Genomic DNA, 24,551 nt, shown 5'->3' on the forward strand with positions numbered 1-24,551 from the left:
CCTTCATTCATGGACCTAAAATTCTAGGTTCCTACGAAATATTGTTCTTTATAGCATCAGACTTTACTTTCAACACCAGACACATCCACAACTGAATGTCATTTCCAATGAAGTATCATCCTCTGGACATTATTCTCAGACAAGGAACTTTGTTAATAGCCTTGTATATGTGGAAAGGACATCATCCACTCTAGCTCATAAACATAAAATATTCATGCCATGATAAAAGACCTTGTTAAACTGTTTTAGACTGTCCAAAGTTGAAATACAGAATTCAATCTGAAAATATACTAATTGTTAAATAGCTTTTTGTCCTATTTTTTTCAAATATGTTGCAAAGTGGACTTCAGTCCAGTTGAGGTCAAATTGTCTTAAATTATGAGTTATTAATAACCAGAAAAAATTTTATTTAATTTTCTTATTTCAACTCTACATACTTATTTATTATAACTCTGTATCCAGTGGTTAGGTGGTTCTAAAACATCTACAAAAGACCTGGTTTTTTAAAAATGATTTCTCTATGCCAAATAGTTACTTTTTTTAAGCATATATTGTGTGTACCCACCTTATCAAACCACTGAGAAATAAAATTAAATATTTATAATCAGAGAGCTAAGAAAGACATGCAGAAGCTGAAAAACACTTCTATCTTGTGTCTAAGAAGACATTTCAACATAAATGACATTATATTTATAACTGAATGACAATGCACTTTATCAGTGTGTTAGAGGTAGCTAAAGTACACAGAAAGAGAAATAAATAATCAGCAAAATAAAGAGGTGGCCTCCCAAATGGGAGAAAATATTTGCAAACATATGTCAGGTAACAGATTAATATTCACAATATGTAAATAACTCAAATAAACCAATAGCAAAAACAAATCTGATTTTAAAATTGGACTTAGGAACTTCATTGGTTGTCCAATGGTTAAGAGTCTGCCTGCCAATGTAGGAGACATGGGTTCGATCGCTGGTCTGGGTAGATTCCACATGCTTCACGGCAACTAAGCTGGTGCTCCACAACTACAGAAGCCCTTGAGCCCTAGAGCCCGTGCCCCCTGCAAGAGAAGCCACCACAAGAAGGAGCCCGTGCACTGCAACTAGAGTAGCCCCTGCTTGCTGCAAGGAGTGAAAACCCACATGCAGCAATGAAGACCCAGCTCCGCCATAAATAAATAGATAAATTTTTTAAATATTTGGAAAAAAAATTTTTTTTAAGTGGGCAGAGGACCTGAAATAGACATTTTTCAAAAGACAAAAAAAAAAAAGACATTTTTCTAAAGAAGACATGCAAATGGCCAACATGTATGTGAAAAGGTGCTCGACTCCACTAATCACCAGGGAATGCAAATTAAAACCACAATAAGACATGACTTCAACGTCTGTTAGAATGGCTGTTATCAAAAATTCAGTAGATAATATGTGTTGGCAAGGATGTGGAGAAAAGGGAACCTTGTGTACTGTTGGTGGGATTGTAATCTGGCAGTGTCACTGTGGGAAGTAATACTGAGGGTGTTCCTCAAAAAATTAAAAATAGAACTACCACTTGATTCAGTGATTCCTCTTCTGGGTATATATCCAAGGGAAATGAAAACACTATCTGGAAGAGCTGTCTGCATCCCCACGGTCACCACAGGATTATTCACAACAGCCAAGACAGCAGACAACCTAAGTGTCTAAGTGAATGGTTAAAGAAAGCTTGAGATGTATATACAATGAAATATTATTTAGCCATAAGAAGAAGAAAATTCTGCTATTTGGGACAACATGGATCTCTGAGAACATTATGCTAAGTGCAATAAATCAGAGAAAGAAAAATGCTATCTATTTGTGGACCCTAAAAAAGGCCAAATTCATAAATACAGGGTAGATTGGTGACTACCAGGGTTTAGGGGTAGGGAAATGGGGAGATACTAGTTAAAAGCTACAGACTTGCATTTGTAAGATTAATAAGCTTTAGGGATCCAACTTCAGCATGGTGACTATTTTTCACAATACAGTATTACATACTTCAAAGTTGCTAAGAGAATAGATCTTAAAGTGATATTTACAGTGAAAATTATAGCCTAGCTATATATATATATATTTTTTTTTTAATGAAAATTAAAGAGCAAAATGCACAAAGAGGGCATAAAATTAGAGAAATAAACTGAACCCAAAGATCTCAGATCGGAAGAAACAGAAGTTTAAGAAGCAAAGTATTGAAATAGAAAACAAAAAAAACATCAGTAGAGAGTAACACCAAAAGCTTGTTATTTGGAAAAAGAATAAATAAGTGAACCTCCAGCAAGGCTGATCAAGAAGAAGGAGAAAGCTCTAATTAGTAACATTAGACATAAAAAGAGAAATAACTGAACATACTGAAGTAAATATTTTTGAAAACCAAGACTATAAACAATACTACAAATGAATCTGAAAACTCAGATGAAATGACAATTGCTTAAAAAAACTAAAATACACAAACTGGTTGTACAAGAAAGAGAAAACCTGAATAGACCTATAATTATTATAAAAACTCGAGCAGTTATAGGCCTATTCAGGCTTGAAAAACCCTCTCCCTCACCAGTAATCCAGGAACATGAGTTACAGCAACAGCATGATGCCATTTCAGAAAGCCAACCAACCAACAGAAAAGGAAATGTCTGACAGTAACAAGAGAGGATGAAGATATGGAGAAAGGGTAGCACCCAGATACTGTGGATGGGAGTGCAAATTGGGACAAGTACTTTGGAGTTGAGATGAGGTTGTTCACTCCCTACCAACCTGCAAGCCTAGGTTTACCCCCTGGAGAAACGTTTGCTTATATACACAAGAAGATATGTCCTACACTTCATTTACTTAGCCAACAGACAGTGTGCCAAGCATTGCAAGACCCTATGCGCCAGACCATTGTGCATTGTTGGCAAATAAAAACCTACTTGTTATTAACAGCAAAATATCAGTCAAAATTTTCCATAAATAGAAAAATCCATACAGCTGGTGAAAATAATGGAATTATTTGAAACATAGTTATATCTCTAAATCATAAATCTAAGTGACAAGTTATCAAAAAAAAAAACAATATTTTAGCAGGTTAAGTTGGAAACCATACAAAATTATGTACATATATGTATATATAAACTATGTATATATATATAGTTACATTACCTGGGAGCTTTTTAGAAATGCAGAATCTCAGGCCTACCCCAGACCCACTGAATCAGACCTTCTAGGAGTGGGTCCAACAACCTGTATATTTGATAGAGGTTGTTGTATGTATGTATGATACAAATATGTATATATATATGTGTGTATGATAGAGGTGATTTGTATGCATATGGAAGTTTAAGACACATTTGTGTATATTACATACAGATACATCTATAAGTAGTAAAAATATTAAAACACAGATTTGTTGCTGTTCAGTCACCCAGTCTTGTTTTACTCTTTGTGACCCCATGGACTGCAGCACACCAGGCCTCCCTGTCCCTCACCGTCTCCCAGAGTTTGCCCAAGTTCATCTCCATTGCATTGGTGATGCCATCCAGCCATCTCATCCTCTGATGCCCTCTTCTCCTTCTGCCCTCAGTCTTTCCCAGCATCAGGGACTTTTCAAATGAATTCATATCAGGTGACCAAAATACTGGAGCTTCAGCTTCAGCATCAGTCCTTCCAATGAGTATTCATGTTGATTTCCCATGAGATTGACTGCTTTGATCTCCTTGCTGTCCAAGGAATCTTCTCCAGCACCACAGTTGGAAGACATCAGTTCTTTGGCGTCTGTCTTCTTTACGGTCCAGCTCTCAGAACCGTAACTGACCACTGGGACGACCGTAGCCTTGACTGTACAGACCTTTGTCAGCAGAGTATTGTCTCTGCTTTTCAATACACCGTCTAGGTCTGTCATTGCTTTCCTGCCAAGAAGCAGTCATCTTGTGTTTTCATGGCTGCAGTCACCATCCTTAGTGATTTTAGAACCCAAGAAGAGGAAATCTGTCACTACTTCCAACATTTCCCCTTCTGTTTGCCGTGAAGTAATGGAGCTGGATGCCATGATCTTAGTTCTTTTAGTATTTAGTTTTAAGCCAGCTCTTTCACACTCCTCCTTCACCCTCATCAAAAGGCTCTTTAGTTCCTCTTCGCTTTGCCATTAGAGTGGTATCATCTGAGGCTGTTGATGTTTCTTCCACCTATCTTGATTGATGGGAACACCAAAATTCAGAATAGTGGTTACCTCTGGAGAGAGAAAGAGGGGAAATAGAGTCCAGAAAAATACAAAGGGGGCTTTGTTTATATTTGCAGCACTTTTATTTCCTTTAAAAATGTGAGACAGGGTGGAAAAACATATTGACTAGTCTGAGTGATGGATACACGGATGTTTTGTGTCTTTTTCTCTGTACATTGTATATTTCAAAATCCCTCAAAAAAATTAGGAAAAGCAAGTATAATCTCATCCAAATAATTAAATGAAATATGACTTTTTCTTACTTAATAGCAATTAATTCCATCCAGTGACATACCAACTGTTGTTCGCACCTTTGCTTTTAGGAGAGTCAGGGAGTTAAACAGCAGCAACACGAAAAAGTTTCTGGAAGAAAGAAAGCGAGTAAGTATCACAGTTTTCTTAGCACTTTTTCTTTGAAAAAACTAAATAGTAGCTCATGCTTAGATTTCAGAATTCTAGCTAATTTGCTTAATTTGATTTTTCGGTATGCTAAATATTCTAGCTTCTCTTCTCTTCTCCCTGAAAGCTAATCTCTCACTAAAATCTTTAAGGTAATTGTTTGGTACCATTTTATACAGAAAATGAAGCCAAATTTTAATCATGCACAAATGCTCTTTTCTAAGATTTTGGCAGCAACTGTCTTACCAGTAAAAATTATGGGGTTTAAATTCTCCCAGTTTTCAGGCTATTTTCTTTCTTCTTTTTTTATTATTTTTATATCCTTCTCTTAAACTGCAAACTACCAACCCTCATCCATAAGTTTTAGGGTTACAACCCAAAGTTGATCAGAGGTGTTTTGCTTTGCAGCTTGCCATGAAGCAGTCCAAAGAAATGGATCAGTTGAAAAAAGTCCAGCTTGAGCACCTCGAATTCCTAGAGAAACAGAATGAGCAGGTATTTCACTTAAAAAGCATAAAAAGATGTAGGCAGCCAACCAGCTTCAGGAGGCAAATGCCATGGCCCACAGTCAGCCTTCTAGAGCCAGTGGCCTGCCCAGTGGCACAGAAAGGTGGATAGAAAAACTTGGTGCCGTTACTGCACTTTCCCCTTTTCATCCAACAAGAACAGAAAGTACTTTTTTTGAAGTGGGAGAGGAATGTGGCTGTGGAGAAAAAAAGAATCAAAATTTGATTAGATAATGGGGATTTTAAAAAGGACGTTCCTGAGAGGAGGAGAAAACAGATTATAAGTTACTTCTCCATTTTTATGTGGAGTTATATCACTTGTACCCTAGAGACAAATGGTATTGTATTTAAAAGCAAATGAGAAGCCACCTATTTTCAACCTCAATCTAAAAATGAAATTGTAAAACCTTCTCAGGACTTAAAAGCCAAACCTAAACGCATGAACCACCGTAATTCTACAAACAACTGAATGTGAGTGGATACCATACTCTTAGTGTTAAACACTAAATTAGAATATACACAGATAAAAAGAACTCTCCAAAATCCAACTATTCAGTAGCTGTCACGCATTACCAACATCAAGATGAGTGTGTATTTGCCTCAAGTGGAGTTCAGATAGTTGGGCTACAGCCCACTGGCCATCCGCAGTCTCATTTCAATTGGATGGAAATACCTCTAGCTTCCATGGCACAACGACCCTCAGTAGCAGTTAAAATTTCAGTCTATCTCAGTCCAAATACACCTCTTCATGTGTAGTCGGTTTGGAAGTTATTATTTCTAGACAATTTACTTCAATCTGGAAACAGTAAAGAGGTTTTGCTGGAATCTGTACTTGTACTGCATTATTCTTTCCTGTTTCCTTTCATATATAAAGTGATCCTATTTAAGGTATTTTTTTTTTTTTAGAGTAAATGGCTTCCATTGAAGAAAACTTAAATGGAAATTACACTAAAAAGTACCTTTGAGAAAGTAAAACAAAACAGTTAATCAGGGGGGGTTCTTTGTATTGCAATTGAGTAACAAATAAATCCAACTTCTGATTTCATATCCTTTACTTTTTGGTTGATAGAAGTTTTATTCATCAGCATTCTTCTAAGTTATGTTTCCCATTTCTTTTCCAGCTAAATGCTTCTATTCATGAATAGCCCACAGATCCCCAAGGTGGACAATAAGTGTTTACTGTCCCACTCATTTGACCAGTCCATAGACACAGCGCCTTCTAGTACAAGTTACATAACTGTTTTTGCTCTCAAAGCTGTTTCTCAGAAAGTGTTTCTGGAGGGTGAGGGGAATGGGTAAGGGAATAGCCACTATTTCCAAAACTTTAGAATCCACTTCAGTGACTCAGCACTGGGTGAGGGTAAGGATGCCCGAGAAGAAGGCACAATGACGGTAAGATGCAGCTATGTGTCAGTTAACTAAATTAAGAAACCACTTAGAAACCCCTGTGTTGCTTAGCAACAAGTTTGACTAAAGAATATAAATGTGCTAAAAATTGCTCATCATTACAATAGTGGTATATATCAGAGCTAGAGAATACCTAGTGTTTTTAGTTTCAGAGCTAAAGTACACAATTTAAAAATCACTTTGGCTTTTTATCCTAAAACATGTCTAACTCAAATCACACCAGAGTTTTTGCACTGAGATATTGGATTAATGATAATGGTATTGACTGGATCTTATTGGGAGGATGGTGACTTCTTTCAAGGGGTCACAGGTAATGCCTACCACCCACACCTGATACTTTGAGTCACAGAAGCTTAGGAAAGAAGGCTTGAGATTTGGTGACGGTTTAATGAGATTCTATGAAAAGAAATTCAAGGTATATTGATGCTTCCAGCAAGTGTGGAATTTGGACTTGAATTTCTGTTGTAAGCTTTGCTTTACAAATATGGCCCATTTCTGTAGCAAATTCAATCCCAGATATTTTCTAATGTACTTTTAGAGGGAGAATTTAAAGACTGAACACCTCTCAATTCAGTTACTACATATGGTTCAACACTGTCTTGGCGCAGTGCAAAAGATGCTGCAGCTCTATTTCTTCTCTCATATTAGGCGAGGTCTGGAACCATTTGGAGAGCTCCCCCTATAACCTATTTGGTGACTGAGTGGTTAAGGATCCGCCTGCAATGTAGGAGACCCAGGTTCGATCCCTGGGTCAGGAAGATCCCCTGGAGAAGGGCATGGCAACCCACTGCAGTATTCTTGCCTGGGGAATCCCAATGACAGAGGAGCCTGGTGGGCTACAGTCCATCGGGTCACAAAGAATCAGACACAACTGAAGCAACTCAATTCAGAATTTCACTGACAGAAAACAGTTTCCTGTCTCCAGACAATCCTAGACTTGTATAACAATCTCCCAAACTACCATTAAACCCCAAGAGTTTTTTTTGTTCATTTCTGAGCCAAAAATAAATTAATTTTAACATTCTGCAGTAATATCTCCCTTTAAAGTTTCTTACTGTTTCCTGTAACCATTATCCTATAAATATTCCCAGTTGCCCCAAAGCAAAGCCCTGAATCATCTGCTTCATTAGTTAGACAGTGTTGAGGGCACTGGCAGAAACAACTCAAGTTTTAATCTGTTTGGGTCCTGACTCTGGATCCTAACCTCCTATGTCCTTTCTATGACTTCGCCTGCTTGGTTGACCAATTATTCATTTAAAGCTCCAAAGGATGGGGATTTTTTTCCCCTACTATATCCCATAGATCTCCCAGCCATACATGAGCTCATCTGTCTTGACATGCACCATTTCAAACATGGAATGCTCCATTACTGTCATACCCAAGTTTTAAAAGTTGATTTTTGTCATCAGTCCTATCATTTAGTGAGGAGAGGTGAGGGTCTCACCCCGTGGGAGAGGTGCAGTCTGGGCTGAGAGGCATTGGTCACTTCTGTTCTTTTGTTTCTGTTGAGATCAACCTGGGGTAAGTTTGTCGCTGATGGTTCTATACATGTTTTATCCTTAGCCTTTTGCTTTTCTGTATATGGTTTTGCATTCATTTTTCAAATTCACGTCAGTATTCATTTATTTTCTTTGTTTTGTATGTATGACTCAATTTTGACATTACTATTTTTGTACAAACAGCTTTTGAAATCCTGTCACGCAGTGTCCCAAACGCAAGGTAGGACTGAAAATTCTGATAAGCAAGATATTGCCTTCCTGCTCAACTGCGCTCGTATTCTCGGTGCTTTGACGATTCACGTCTGCTCTTGACTAGTTAAGATCGCAAGGGTTTGATTGAAAACTTTGACTATTTGATGCTTGGATTTCTGATGTACAATTCAAACTGAAATTTGAGTTTGAGAGAATTATTGAGAGCGTCTTGAGAGAATTATTTCTGATGGCGTTTTAGCATCCTTTCCAGTTGCAGACCTAGGAATCTCAAATCATGCTGATGAAGACATACCCAGTCACTGAGAAAAGCGATATACGGTGGTCCAAAGGACCAATCACAGCTGAAACTGGGTCATAGAGTCAGATCTTTTACAAACATTAATATGACTGCCATTAATTTTACCATCAGTAAAAGCTGATTGGTCGTTTTTAGTAACAGACAGTTATGGTCTGCATGCAAGCACATTGTACAGCAACTCTTGTCATGCTTTCTGTTAGAACCAGTCTGCCAGGGAACCTAATCACCCCTTATAAATACGGTGACCATATGATTTATCACTCAAAGAGAATAGCTTTGAAAGTGAAAGGGGACGTTGTTCATAATAGCCAGGACCATAGGCATAAATTGGAACTGTCCTGATAAATGAGCATGAATGGTCACCCTGCTCATATAGAACCTGGCTCTTGGAATCCTCCCGTACTGTTAATATGATCCTTCTCTCTAAAACATGTTCGATATTGCCCTTAATGCTAGAGGGAAAGAAGCAGAGGGAATCCTTTATTACTATTTACTGAGCATAAAAGCATTTAATTTCCAGTGCTGATAATATTTCACTGTCATCTCTTATAAATACTGTTTGTGTCATAGTTTCATGTTCGTGTATTTTCTCCATTTCTTCATTTTTCTATTAGAGCATTAGTAGGTTTCAGGCATTAAAAAAAAAAAACTGGGGAGTGGGAGCCATCCATCCTAAATGTAAGCAGAAAATTATTATCTTTGGTGTTTTTATATCCATCCTCACCAAAATGAAATTTAAAGCCACAATCTAAAATAGCAATAAGAAGGAGATCACTCTGTGGTCTGTGGGTTAAACTAACTTCATAGCAGGGCTTCATCTGGGACATATTGATGCTCACAGGATGATCTGCAGAGTTGACTAAATCCTCCCACTGACCTTCCATTTATTGGAATACCTAAGTCGACACGAATAGTAACATCGGAGCTCATCAGAGTCCTCCTCCAAGTTATATGTTTATATATCCGTGTTTCCATTTTAAAATGTCCTTTATTTCAAAGTGATCTGTCACTGAGAGAGGACAGGAATGGTTTATTTTTTCTCCAAACGATACATGCGTTGGGTTCGAAAAAAAGCACATGGTCAAAAAGTAAAGCTTAAAATGAACCAGTTGATTTTTCCCTATATTGCCAGGCAGTGATTTGTCACCCGAACCTGTCCCCATCTGACACCTTTCCACCTCTCAAATCAGCTGGTTGTCTTCTTGACAGCCTTAATTCATTCGATTCAGTCCATTGTAGCTTACTTCCTGGGGTGGACTGTAAAAGCTGAATTGCTCCAGAGAAGTAAAAGCCTGTAAGGAGATTTTTTTGGACAGTAGCCTTCCAGGAGCCCTATGTATGTGTGTAACATTCTGTCCACAGCATACTCCAACCAAACCAATGTGATAGACTTCCACCCAAACTTCTCCATCCGTGAGATTCTTAGACAGTCACTTTTAATTAAATTTCAGGTTATTTGGGGAATAAATTGTGCATAAGCAATGCTTATTGTAAAAGTGATCAAATTATCTACACACAGTCAAGGTATGTCAATCTGTGGAAACTAAATCAAACAGTTAGAAATGACATAATCTACAAGTGACAGGTGTAGCTTCTTTTCCAGCTGTTTTCCTGGTACTGTGTGGACCATTCCTTCTCAGAATTTAACATGCATAAAAATTCCCTGGGGATCTTACTAAAATGCAGACTCTGGGTCAGAAGGGTGGGGGTGGAGTCCAAGATTCTGCATTTCTCACAAGATCCCAGGCAACGCTGATGGTGCTGGTCTGTGGACCACACTTTTAAGTAGTCAGGACATAGTGACAAGCATCAAATTCAAGGGAAAAGAGAGGTGGGGTTTTGCTGCATGTCTTCAGGAGAGGATTTCAACATGTAAGGTCTTGTTTCTGATGTTACAGGCGAAGGAGATGCAGCAGATGGTGAAATTGGAAGCCGAGATGGACCGCAGACCAGCAACAGTTGTGTGAAACTCCAGGACACAAACTGAAACCACAGAACCGCTGCGTCAAAGAGCACCCCCCAGCTTCTGAACACAGATTCCATGGAAGAAAGCTGATGTCTTCTGCATTTCTTTCTCACGTAGACAAAGTGTCACCTGAAACCACAGAGACTTACTTCTCTTAAACATTCTGAACACTGAATTTCCTTGGCCAACCAAAAGTAGTTACAAATCCCCCAAAGTTGTGACTCCAGTAAGGCAGAGTTTACCCGTTGATCATACCACTTCAACATGTTTGCTAGAAAATATCATCACAAGTAAATGAGCATGGTGTTTAAAAACTCTGCTTTGTGATGCGTTAAGACATGTTTGAGAAGCAGCAAAAGTAGTGCATTAGCCATGTAATAGCAAGCACATGCACTGGGGTGGGGGGGGCGGAACTCTACAAATTTTTAGCAGCAGTGATGATCTGCTAGACAAATAATTGGGGGGGAATTTTTCTACATCTGAATTACCTCATCAGTAAGTGCCATGTCTCCACCATGCCATCCGAAGCTAATTTACTGTAAGTCATGGAAATGCTTAGAACAGCAGAAAAATAGAACCGAGTCCTTGTGCCAAAACCCACTGTGCTCACAGGGAGAACTTTCAGGCACGTTTAAGAAGCTGACATCTGACATTGCTTCCTAGGAATTGCTTCTGCTGACCCTAGATTACTACAGCTCACTTTTACACCATGAAGATTGTGAAGTGGTTATTGGCAACCGTTTGTAAATGTGACCATGTAAAAAGTATTTATGCTCCTAATTCACACTGTCAGAGAGCAAAATCATGTAAGTATTGCCACATGACAAGATTAGTGAACAGGAATACTAGAACTATGTTTGCATGATACACAAGCACCAATTATGACTAATCCGTACACAGTTAACCTAATGCAAATAAATACTGGTTAAGTAACTGTATGGCACAGAATATAATTTGACTCTCAAGACTTTTAGCATAATGAAAAAGTCTATATATATGTGTATATGAACTATGTGGGCATTCTTGATACTTCAAGTTCTAGTTTCAAAAAAATACATAACTAATTTAATTTTACACAAAAAATATTTATGCAGATTTTCAGAATTTCATATCAGGAAATAACCTTTTTATGTCTGTTAAATATCAAAACAATTTGCTACAGTGTTAACCTGCATGGTCTTTAAGCCTGCTGTAGTTGTGTGGCAGACAGTGCATGGAAAAGTCCCTCTTGGGATGGAGCTGTGCCCAATGCCCAGAGGAGCGCATGGAAACCGTACTCGAGAACTAATCAGATTACTGATTTAGGGCCCAACCACCAACCGGATTGTTGTATATGCTTGTACAGATTGATTCTGTGTGTTCCTCTGAATAAAACAGAGAATTATGTTACCATCAATATTGAAATTAAACTTTCAACTTCTCTAATAAAAAAAGGAAAACACATCCAACATCTGTCAGAGTGTTTGCTCCTCAGGATGCCTTCCCGTGTACTTTTTCTGTTTCCTAAATAATCTCTTCATTATTGTTAGAGGCGGGTGTATGCCTGCACCCAACACATTTTTCTTCTGACATAAAAATAAGGTTGACTGGTTGACTCCCAATGTAAAGTACTTGTTTTTCCTTTTTCTCATATTTATCATTTGAACTGGGTTCTTTTGAAATTCTCTGGTTACAGATTTCCTTACTTGTAAGACAGTAGAGTTTGAGTACATATTTTTCCACACTAACATCTCATGAAAATTGATGGCTTTTAAAATGGTAAAACTGGATGGCCAGTTTTGAAAGATTTCAAATGGCTCTCTCTCACCAAATCAAATAGCTCCTTCCTAGGGCTCAGCTGAGCTCATGCTGAGCTCAGCATTTGACTGAATCCATCATTCACCCCTCTCTGCTCTGCTCCTGAAAGATTACTCCTACTTTTCCCGTTTTTCTGATCATTTCTTCATTGGCTTTTCATCCTCCTACACTGCCATAAATATTTCTGTCTTCAGCTTAAATCCAGAGCCAATTTTGTCTCTAACCAGGTTTACTTTCATTATTTGAGATATCTTACTCCCAGATGAGGACTTCCCGGGTGGTACTAGTGGTAAAGAACTGACTGCCAATGCAGGAGATGTACCTAAGAGATGGGTGTTCGATCCCTGGTTTGGGAAGATCCTTTGGAGGATGGGCAGCAACCTACTCCAGTATTCTTGCCTGGAGAATCCCATGGACAGAGGAGCCTGGCAACCTACAGTCCATAGTGTTGCCAAGAGTCAGACACAACTGAAGTGACTTAGCAGGCACACATGCGCTTCCAGAAGAATCCACTGAAATAGGATTAAACATGTACACACAGTTCAAGTGTACAACAAAAAGATGGGTTTATTTTCAATTGTCAGCTCAGGCTGCACTCAGATCCTACGTTCTTATTTATTATAAAGGACAAAAAATCTTGCCAATTACAGTTACTCAGTCTCTTCAAACTTGAAAAGACAAACACTCATTTCAGAGATATATTCAATTACTTGAAAGTCAGTCTCCCAGTTAGAGTTCCCTCCCCGTTAAGGAAGTCTCCCTGCTTCTCTTCCCAGATGGCTTCTGGGTGTAAATGGAAGCTTGCGTGCCCTCCCGGCAGTGGGGAGAAGCATCCGGTTACCCCTACTTGCTCCTGACTGCCCTGGACCACAGTCTTGCAAGGTGGATCCCTCCATTCTAGGGTCTCAAGGTCTCTGCTCAACAGAGTTTTCACTCTGGACTCAGTTTTTTTCCAGTTTTCTTCTGGGATACACAGAAAGTGTGGATTTGTGGGTGGAGGTGAGGGTGTGGGTGGAGCAGAGGGCAGGAGCCCAGAGGTGCTATAGCTCAGATCATCCATGCAAATACCTCCTTTGGCCATTTGTTAGCTGCTAGTGCCATGTTGTTCCAATACCATGGAGGTTTCTTCAGGAGGCTTGCCATTTTCTAAATCTATGCCCCAAGAAGCAAGTTTATAGTGGAGATACTACATCCTGCTTCTCAGACCCCCAGGACTGTTGGTTCCAATCTGGGGATCAAGACACTTGCCTCAATTTTTACCTTGCTCCCTCCGGTCAGCCCTGAAAGGATATTCAACTGTACCTACATGACTGACTGGAATGCCCAAATAGCCTGCTATGCTTCTCTGTCCATGGGATTTTCCAGGCAAGAACACTAGAGTAGGTTGCCATTTCTTTCTCCAGGGGATCCTCCTGACCCAGGTAGTGAACCCAGGTCTCACACACTTTAGGCAGAATCTTTACCATCTGAGCCACCAGGGAAGCCCTATATTGGACTGTACTTCTTCCCTAAGTAGACTGTTCTTCCCCTTTGGGGAAGGGATAAAAGGTGTCATGGAAAATAAACCAGATTGACAAGATAGGGAAACCCGTCAGTAAGTGAAGTATTTCATCAAATCCAGTTCAGTTCAGTTGATCAGTCGTGTCCGACTATTTGCAACTCCATGAACCCCAGCACGCCAGGTCTCCCTGTCCAACACCAGCTCCCGGAGCTTACTCAAACTCCTGTCCACTGAGTCGGTGATGCCATCCAACTATCTCTTCCTCTGTCATCCCCTTCCCCTCCCACCTTCAGTCTTTCCCAGCATCAGGGTCTTTTCCAATGAGTCGATTCTTCATATCAGGTGGCCAAAGTATTGAAGTTTCAGCTTCAGCATCAGTCCTTCCAATGAATATTCAGGACTGATTTCCTTTAGGATGGACTGGTTGGATCTTGCAGTCCAAGGGACTCTCAAGAGTCTCCTCCAACACCACAGTTCAAAAGCATCAATTGTTCTGCACTCAGCTTTCTTTCCAACTCTCACATCCGTACATGACTCTGGAAAAACCATAGCCTAGACTAGATGGGCCTTTGTTGACAAGTGACTGTCTCTGCTTTTTAATATGCTGTCTAGGTTGGTCATAACTTGTCTTCCAGGTAGTAAGCGTCTTTCAATTTCATGGCTGAAGTCACCATCTGCAGTGATTTTGGAGCCACTCAAAAATAAAGTTAGTCACTGTTTCCATTGATTCCCCATCTATTTGCCATGAAGTGGTAGGACCGGATGCCATTATCGTAGTTTTCTGAATGTTGAGTTTTAAGCCAACTTTTTCACTCTCCTTCACTTTCATCAAAAGGCTCTTTAGTTCTTCACTTTCTGCCATAAAAGTGGTGTCATTTGCATATATGAGGTTATTGATATTTCTCCAGGGAGTCTTGAATCCAACTTGTGCTTCATCCAGCCCAGCATGTCTCATGATGTACTCTGCATATAAGTTAAATAAGCAGGGTGACAATATACAGCCTTGAGGTACTCTTTCCCTAATTTGGAACCAGTCTTGTTCCATGTCCAGTTCTAACTGTTGCTTCCTGACCTGCATACAGATTTCTCAGGAGGCAGGTCAGGTGGTCTGGTATTCCCATCTCTTGAAGAGTTTTCCACAGTTTGTTGTGATCCACACAGTCAAAGACTTTGGCATATTCAATAAAGCAGAAATAGATGTTTTTCTGGAATTCTCTTGCTTTTTCAATGATCCAACGGATGTTTTCAATTTGATCTCTGGTTCCTCTGCCTTTTCTAAATCCATCTTGAACATCTAGAATTTCACAGTTCACTTATTGTTGAAACCTGATTTGGAGAATTTTGAGCATTACTTTAGTAGCCTGTGAGATGAGTACAATTGTGTAGTAGTTTGAGCATTCTTTGGCATTGCCTTTCTAAGACACCATTAATTATAACATACACCATTATTTTATATACTACAAAGAATGAAAGCGTGTTGCCAGTTAAGCTATGACACACCATTCAGTGGTTATAAGACACATCTCAATTTCAGCAATGTTAAAATTTGGATAAATATGTGCATCTTGAAATCCATGAAATACACAGTGTTTCAGAAATATCATTGAAGCTACCCAAATGCCAAATCTTAATTGGGGAGGGCTAATTTTTAATGATAGAGCACAAGAGAAACATATAGAAAACCTAAAATAAGGAACACATGCTATTAGGCTTGAAATTTAGTGTTGAGCTTCCTGGGCTAATCATCAGTACAAAGAATGTGTTTTCCTTTAGCTATTTCACTCGGTCGCATGTTTTCAATTTCTACTTCTTTTCATATAATTCTCAGATCTATAACTTTAGCCTTGACCCTACTTTTCCTAAGCACTGGTACTTCTAAGAGATTGTCAGTTAAACAAATGGCCCAAGTGCACGTTGTATGTAATTGATCAAAAATCAAGACCCTTCCTGCATCTGTCCTTGTTTAACAGCCTGTTACAGGTGCTAAAACCCAGGGCCATCCTGTACCTGCACCGTCCCATTTGCTTCCACACCCAATCTGTTGATAAAACCCATGAGTTCTACCTTGTCTTGGAAGTTCCCTTCTCCCTGACAGCTCTTCTCCTTTCAACACTCAGAATTTTAGTAACTTTGTATTGAATTTCTTTTCCCCTCAAATCCCTTCTACATCTAGATTAATCTCCCCAAATGGCAGCCCTGGTCATGTTGCTATTTGGTTTGTAAAGCCTGAATTCTTATCCATTACCTAAAAAATACCATTGAAATTACCAATATCAGCATTTAGCTTTGGTTACAGTTTGCCTCTTCCCCTAGCCAATCTGAATCATCACTATTCTCTGTTCACACATGTAGCATGCATCACTTTTTCCCAAAAAAATGATTTTTTTATTTGACTGTGCCAGGTCTTAGTTGCAGCACATGGGATCTTCAGTCTTCTTTGTGACATGTGAACACTTTAGTTGCAGCACACAGGATCTAGTTCCCTGAGCAGGGATGTGACCCAGGACCTCTGCATTGAGTCTCTGCATGGAGTCTCAGTCACTAGACCACCAGGGAAGTCCCACATAGCACACCTTGTTTCTAGTACGTCACATGATAACATTCTTTACTGTTCAGTCGCTCAGTCATGTTCAACTGTTTGCAATCCCATGGACTGCAACCTGCCAGGCTTCCCTGTCCATCACCAACTCCCAGAGCTTGCTCAAACTCAAGTCCATCGAGTCAGTGATGCCATCCAACCATCTCATCCTCTGTCGTCCCCTTCTCCTCCTGCCCTCAATCTTTCCCAGCATCAGGGTCTTTTCCAATGAGTCGATTCTTCATATCAGGTGGCCAAAGTATTGGAGTTTCAGCTTCAGCATCAGTCCTTCCAGTGAGTATTCAGGACTGACTTCCTTTAGGATTGACTGGTTTGATCTACTCACAGTCCAAGGGACTCTCAGGAGTCCTCTCCAACACCTCAGTTCAAAAACATCAATTCTTTGGCACTCAGCTTTTTGGTCAAATTCTTACATCCATACATGACTACTGGAAAAACCATAGCTTTGACTAGATGGACCTTTGTTGGCAAAGTAATGTCTCTGCTTTTTAATATGCTGTCTAGGTTGGTCTTAGTTTTTCTTCCAAGGAGCAAACATCTTTTAATTTCATGACTGCAGTCACCATCTGCAGTGATTTTGGAGCCTAAATCTGCCACTAAAGTCTGGCATTGTTTCCACTGTTTCCTCACCTATTTGCCATGAAGTGATGGGCCAGGTACCATGATCTTAATTTTTGAATGTTGAGTTTTAAGCCAACTTTTTCACTCTCCTTTTTCACTTTCATCAAGAGGCTCTTTAATTCCTCTTCACTTTCTGCCATAAGGGTGGTGTCATCTGCATCAGTTCAGTTCAGTCACTCAGTCGTGTTCAACTCTTTGCAACCCCATGAACTGCAGCATGCCAGGCCTCCCTGTCCATTGCCAACTCCCAGAGTTTACCCAAACTCATGTCCATTGAGACGGTGATGCCATCCAACCATCTCATCCTCTGTCATCCCCTTTTCCTCCTGCCTTCAATCTTTCCCAACATCAGGGTCTTTTCAAATGAGTCAGTTCTTCACATCAGGTGGCCAAAATATTGGAGTTTCAGCTTCAACGTCAGTCCTTCCAGTGAACACCCAGGACTGATTTCCTTTAGGATAGACTTATTGGATCTCCTTGCAGTCCAAGGGACTCTCAAGAGTCTTCTCCAATACCACAGTTCAAAAGCATCAATTCTTATGTGCTCAGCTTTCTTTACAGTCCAACTCTCACATCCATACATGACTGCTGGAAAAACCATAGCCTTGACTAGGTGGACCCTTGTTGACAAAGTAATGTCTCTGCTTTTTAATATGCTGTCTAGGTAGGTCATAACCTTCCTGCCAAGGAGTAAGTGTCTTGTAATTTCATGGCTGCAATCACCATCTACAGTGATTTTCGAACCCAGAAAAATAAAATCAGCCACTGTTTCCACTGTTTCCCCATCTATTTGCAATGAAGTGATGGGAATGGATGCCATGATCTTAGTTTTCTGAATGCTGAGCTTTAAGCCAAATTTTTCACTCTCCTCTTTCTCTTTCATCAAGAAGCTCTTTAGTTCTTCTTCACTTTCTGCCATAAGGGTTGTGTCATCTGCATATCTGAGATTATTAATATTTTTCATAGCAATCTTGATTCCAGCTTGTGCTTCATCCAGCACAGCATTTCTCATGATGTATTCTGTATATAAGTTAAATAAGCAGGGTGACAATATACAGCCTTGATATACTCCTTTTCCTATTTGGAACCAGTCTGTTGTTCCTTGTCCAGTTCTAACTACTGCTTCCTGACCTGCATACAGATTTCTCAGGAGGCAAGTCAGGTGGTCTGGTATTCCCATCTCTTGAAGAATTTTCCACAGTTTATTGTGATCCACACAGTCAAAGGCTTTTGTGTAGTCAATAAAGCAGAAATAGATGTTTTTCTGGAACTTTCTTGCTTTTTGAATGATCCAGCAGATGTTGGCAATTTGATCTGTGGTTCCTCTACCTTTTCCAAAACCAGCTTGAACATCTGGAAGTTCATGGTTCACGTATTGCTGAAGCCTGGCTTGGAGAATTTAGAGCATTACCTTACTAGCGTGTGAGATGAGTGCAATTGTGCTGTAGTTTGAACATTCTTTGGCATTGCCTTTCATTGGGACTGGAATGAAAACTGACCTTTTCCAGTCCTGTGGCCACTGTTGAGTTTTCCAAATTTGCTGGCATATTGAGTGCGGCACTTTCACAGCATCATCTTTTAGGATTTGAAATAGCTCAACTGGAATTCCATCACCTCCACTAGCTTTGTTCAGAGTGATGGTTCCTAAGGCCCACTTGACTTCACATTCCAGAATGTCTGGCTCTAGGTGAGTGATCACACCATTGTGATTATCTGGGTCGTGAAGATCTTTTTTGTATACTTCTGCTATGTATTCTTGCCACCTCTTCTTAATATCTTCTGCTTCTGTTAGGTCCATACCATTTCTGTCCTTTATTGAGCCCATCTTTACATGAAATGTTCCCTTGGTATCTCTAATTTTCTTGAAGAGATCTCTAATCTTTCCTATTCTATTGTTTTCCTCTATTTCTTTGCATTGATTGCTGAGGAAGGCTTTCTTATCTCTCCTGGCTGTTCTTTGGAACTCTGCATTCAAATGGGAATATCTTTCCTTTTCTCTTTTGCTTTTCACTTCTCTTCTTTTCACAGCTATTTGTAAGGCCTCCTCAGACAGCCATTTTGCTTTTTTGCACTTCTTTTTCTTGGGGATCATCTTGATCCCTGTCTCCTGTACAATGTCGAACCCCCATCCATAGTTCATCGGGCACTCTATCAGATCTAGTCCCTTAAAACTATTTCTCACTTCCACTGTATAATCATAAGGGATTTGATTTATGTCATACCTGAATGGTCTAGCGGTTTTCCCCACTTTCTTCAATTTCAGTCTGAATTTGGCAATAAGGAGTTCATGATGTGAGCCGCAGTCAGCTCTGACAAAATGTGGTCCAGTGCAGAAGGGAACGGCAAACTACTTCAGTATTCTTGCCTTGAGAACCCCATGAACAGTATGAAAAGGCAGAAAGATAGGACACTGAAAGATGAACTCCCCAGGTCAGTATAAGCCCAATATGTTACTGGAGATCAGTGGAGAAATAACTACAGAAAGAATGAAGGGATGGAGCCAAAGCAAAAACAACACCCAGCTGTGGATGGGATTGGTGATAGAAGCAAGGTCTAATGCTGTGAAGAGCAATGTAGCGTAGGAACCTGGAATGTTAAGTCCATGAATCAAGGCAAATTGGAAGTGGTCAAACAGGAGATGGCAAGAGTAAACATCGACATTCTAGGAATCAGAGAACTAAGATAGACTGGAATGGGTGAATTTAACTCAGATGACCATTGTATCTACTACTGTGGGCAGGAATCCCTTAGAAGAAATGGAGTAGCCATCACATTCAACAAAAGAGTCCGAAATGCAGTACTTGGATGCAATCTCAAAAACGACAGAATGATCTCTGTTTGTTTCCAATGCAAACCATTCATTATCAAAGTTATCCTAGTCTATGCCCCAACCAGTAACACTGAAGAAGCTGAAGGTGAACGGCTCTATGAAGACCTACAAGACCTTTTAGAACTAACACCCAAAAAAGATGTCCTTTTCATTATAGGGTAATGGAATGCAAAAGTAGGAAGTCAAGAAATACCTGGAGTAACAGGCAAATTTGGCCTTGGAGTATAGAATGAAGCAGGGCAAAGGCTAATAGAATTTTGCCAAGAGAACACACTGGTCATCTGCATATCTAATCCTTAAAGCAACCTCCTAAAATGCTGCCTCTAAAGCTTCCCTCATTCCTCCAAGCAAGAATTCATCTGCCTTTCTAAATTTATCCGTTTAAACTTTAAAAAGTTATTTAAGCATATGAATTTTCCACCAGCTCAGACTAATTTCTTTTCAGAATAAACAAACAATTTTGTTTATTTGCTTTGCAAAGAACAAGTAGTCAATTATCAAATGACCATTTAAGTTTTTTCTGTGGCATAGAATGAAGGTTTTGTAACTGTGTGGCCTCTTATGCAGTGTCTTTGAATGAAAAACTAAAATAAATTTCTTTCCCAATTTCAAGAAAAACAATTTTCCTCAATTCTTTTTTTTTACGTTCACAAATGATTTTATTTCAGAAAGAAATTACACATTAAACAGAAGACATAGTTAAGAGCTTACATTCATGTATGAAAGTGACTTTAAGAAAGTAAACAGTTATTAATGTTAGTATCTTTTCAAAACAGTGGGACTATCATAATGGCTAACACGCAGTGTGATTCCATAAAGTGTGATTGTGAAAAGGGAAAACTGAATAATTTTAATTTTGAGGTATCTCTGATTATCTTAAAGATGGCTCATTCCAAGCCCTCAATAGCTTCTCTTTTGTCATAACGTGAAAGTTTAGTAGAAGACCACTTTTCTCTACAACTTTCCCTCAATGCTTAGCATTTAACAGAATCCCAAGCACAACTTTAATAACTGCATCTTTAATGTCATCATAAATCCTCAGTAGTGCCTCTGGGATGAATTTTTATGAACCATCTTCTTTAATAATGTACCATGTAAAACGTTCTGCTCCATAGGTTAGAATAATGCAAATATATTAGGAAGGGAATGGGGAGATGTTAAAAATAGCAGCATCATTGCTTTTACATTAAAAGAAAAAAATAGGTGGTAGCACTTTACTTAGTAAATGAAGTAATTAATGCCACTTCCTCGCCTCTCCTTCCATTATTTCCTTGGAAATTCGGGGCGAGAAATTGTCTCCAAGCTACTTCATCTTGGAACTTTCTGTGAGTCTTTGAAGTCTCCACCAAGATAAAATTTGGAAAACTTTTACTCACAACATGAGCCAATAACTTTAGGTAAGTCAAATGTATCAAAAGGTTAACAAGGCAGATAAAAAAATTGACCCTTTGTTGTCAACTTTAACATCATATCACTTGAATGATGAAATGTTCCACTGGTCCATCAAAATGCAATTTATATATTTAATTTTCTCATACATTTTTGCATTCTACCTTATGTTTTTCCTTAGAAAAAGCTTGGTGTTTGTGCTAGAGTGTGGTGCTCATGATGCAGCATATTGAGCTCTATAGACAACATCGCTATATCATGAATTCATCTATACCTAGACTACCACATAAACGGGTGTAGTGGACACATCCTCAGCATTGAACTAACTCTATTCATTGATCAAGTATTTATTAGGAGCCCCCTACAGTCCTCTGTACTCTCACCTAGTTTTTAACTAATAATGTATACACTATTATTTTTAATTATCTGTAACTGCAGTTTTAGTATGAAGGGAGTTCCATACGTGCCGGTATGGAGTATCATACGTGCCAGTATGATAGATGGATGGAATGCACTAACGGTCCCAATTTTTCATGCCTTCCTGTATCCATGTCCTTTGGTAGCACCCGCTGCACCATTTCTAGGCTTGGTCAAGTAACTTGCTTTGTCTTTGGGACGGCAGCAAACTCGATGAAGCAAAGGCACATTTTTGTTTCTTCCTTTGGATCTCTGCCACTGCCATGAGAACAAGTACAGGCTCACCTTGCTGGTGGTGGGAAGTTCAGTCATCTCTCCCAGCTTACTAGCCGACAACTGATGGGTGACCAGCCAAGACTCTCCCAAAGCAGTAGAACTACCCAGCAAACCTACAAACTCATCAGAAATAGCATCAGGTTAGCCAAACATTTCGTTAGGGTTTTGACCCAATCTAACGTGAAAGCGAAAGTTGCTCAGTCGTGTCCGACTCTTTGAGATCCCATAGACTATAGTGCACCAGGCTCCCCTGTCCACAGAATTCCTCAGGCAAGAGTCCTGGAGTGGGTTGCCATGCCCTTCTCCAGGGATCTTCCCAACCCAGGGATAAAATCCGGGTCTCCCACATTGCAGGCAGACTCTTTACTGTTTGAGCTGCTCAGGAATCTGCCTATTCTCAACCTAATAACCCAACCTAATAAATGAGTGCTATTTTGAGTCACCAAGTTTTCTGTTGGTTTGTTATGTGGCAATAGTTGATATGTCCAAGTCTTAAGCGTATGACAATGATAAGTATCATCCCAGGACCCCAGAGACTACACATAAAAAAAAAACAACAGAAAATGAAAATAACAGTCACTGGAATCACTGGTGTGAGTTTTCTTTTCCATTGAATGATTCCAGCTACTAGGTTGCCATATTTGCTCTCTCTTGCTTGTCACTGTGTCAGGGTCCGCTTTTTTTTCTTTTTTTGTAATCTTCTAAGGGTCTGTTTGCTGATACTCTCATCTTTGTCATTTGACACAGACCTCTTCTTCTTTTACATCCCCTTTTGTTTTTTCCTGGTGGCTCAGTAGTAAGGAATCCACCTGCCAAGCAGGAGACACATGTTTGATCCTAGGGTCAGGAAGATCCCCTGGAGAAGGAAATGGCAACCCACACCAGCATTCTTGCCTGGGAAATCCCATGGACAGAGGAGCTTGGTGGGTTACAGCCCATGAGGTCACAAAAGAGTTGGATATGATTGATAGATCAAAAAAGAACAGCCTTTCTTTTCTCATTTTTTGTTGCTTGTTTTTAAACCTTTTTCTTTCCTTCGGCTCTTTGGTAAATAAAATTATTTCATGTAACAGCCTTAGCTACTAATATTCATTAGCTGTTTTTAATTACTTTGTTTGAGTTGTAGATCCTAAAGTTTCCAGAAAAATGGAAAACATTCAGGTAAATGGGGGATTACTTTACTACATCACTTTGTCCAATCGTGTAAAATAAAAGAAACAGGCTTTTTTATTTAGTAGTCCAGCAATGCAAGTGTGTAGTACTGGAAAGCTACATGGATTTTTAAAGTAACATTTTAAAAAGAAAAATATAGAGGCATGTTGTTGTTCATTCACTAAGTCCTGTCAGATTCTTTACAACCCCATGGACTGCAGCATGCCAGGAGTCCATGTCCTTCACTGTCTCCCAGAATTTTCTCAGATTCACATCCATCGAGTCAGTGATACTATCTAACCATCTCATCCTTTGCCTCCCTCTTCTCCTTTTGCAGTCAATCTTTCCCAGCATCCCAGTCTTTTCCCAGGTCTTTTCCAATGATTCAAGTCTTATATTTTAGTAGGAAATTATATTTTAATAGGAAAAATTAATGTATATTAAGTGATACATACTGAAATAAAATTAAACAAGCAAAAATATTGTATATGACTTGAAAATCTATTTAGGTAAACATCTGCCTGCTTATCTTATGTTTCAGTGATTCCACTCCAAGAGAAATGAGTACATGTGTTCACCAAAAAATATGTTCTTCACTGAGTAGTAAAAACACTAGAAACAGTTCAAATACACAATGATAGAAAGGATCAATAAAATATGGTGTATCCAATGCTCAATGGAACGTACAAAAGTGCTTACTTTTTGATCCCTTGTATATGAAAGTCAAGAAGAGATAATCCTAATCTTGAAGGTCAGTTCCCTCTATAGGACCCTTCTGAAATGATGGGAATTGTCTCTGGAACTAGTTCTTAAAGTGCACACCAAGGACCTCTTTATGGACCAGTGTGTTCCCAAGAGCCTTTCAGAGTGCCTGTCAGATCGTCTTGTGTCAAACCTATTTGCTGGAAACCAAACTTTCTTCATATACTTCCGTGAAAACAGCAAATCACAATGGACTGATTGAAGAAAAAGATGCCAGAACTCAGGTGACTTCTAGGAAACCAGATGCAAATTAGATTTGCAATGTTAAACAACGTCTCTCTTCCCACCTTGATTTAGAAAATATAGTTATTTTTATTAAAATATTATATTTTAATAATATATTAGTTATGTCTTAACATATGATGAGTTTATTATTTTTTAATTTCCTATTTTCATTTCTAATATTGTAATATTGACATTTAATTCACATATATAAAAGTTCTTTGAATTTCTTAAAAATTTAAGAGTGTAAAGGGGTCTGAGACCAAATGGTAAAGTTGAATCTTACGTTTATAGCATTTAACAACTTTGTCATAAGATATGTTACAGGCAAATCAGGAACATTATCACCATTGTACAGATGGAGAAATTATTGAATCCAGGGCCACAAAGCCACACAATGGAAGATTAAGGAATAAAATACCTTTATTTCCCACTTTCCAAATTCCTCTTCCTTACTGAACCACCAATCCCATAACAAAGATCACCTTTATACC

At 39.1% G+C, this 24,551-nt stretch overlaps 1 protein-coding gene across 6 annotated transcripts in view; it reads left to right on the plus strand.

Moving 5' to 3' along the window:
* The window catches only part of PLCB4 (phospholipase C beta 4), a 451,857-nt gene extending 439,930 nt beyond the window's left edge, over window positions 1-11,927 (plus strand). For 4 of the 6 annotated variants that reach the window (XM_065920854.1, XM_065920856.1, XM_065920859.1 and 1 more), the window contains 4 exons: window positions 4,527-4,584; window positions 5,011-5,097; window positions 8,198-8,234; window positions 10,424-11,927. In XM_065920854.1, coding sequence (XP_065776926.1) covers window positions 4,527-4,584; window positions 5,011-5,097; window positions 8,198-8,234; window positions 10,424-10,512 — 271 coding nt within the window. In that variant the 3' untranslated portion in view covers window positions 10,513-11,927. The remainder of the gene's footprint in view (window positions 1-4,526; window positions 4,585-5,010; window positions 5,098-8,197; window positions 8,235-10,423) is intronic. The other 2 variants (XM_065920857.1, XM_065920858.1) reach the window with 1 other exon arrangement.
* The last annotated feature ends 12,624 nt before the right edge of the window (window positions 11,928-24,551 follow it).

This window comes from Muntiacus reevesi, chromosome 2, assembly GCF_963930625.1.
Source record: "Muntiacus reevesi chromosome 2, mMunRee1.1, whole genome shotgun sequence".
NCBI classification, from domain to species: domain Eukaryota; kingdom Metazoa; phylum Chordata; class Mammalia; order Artiodactyla; family Cervidae; genus Muntiacus; species Muntiacus reevesi.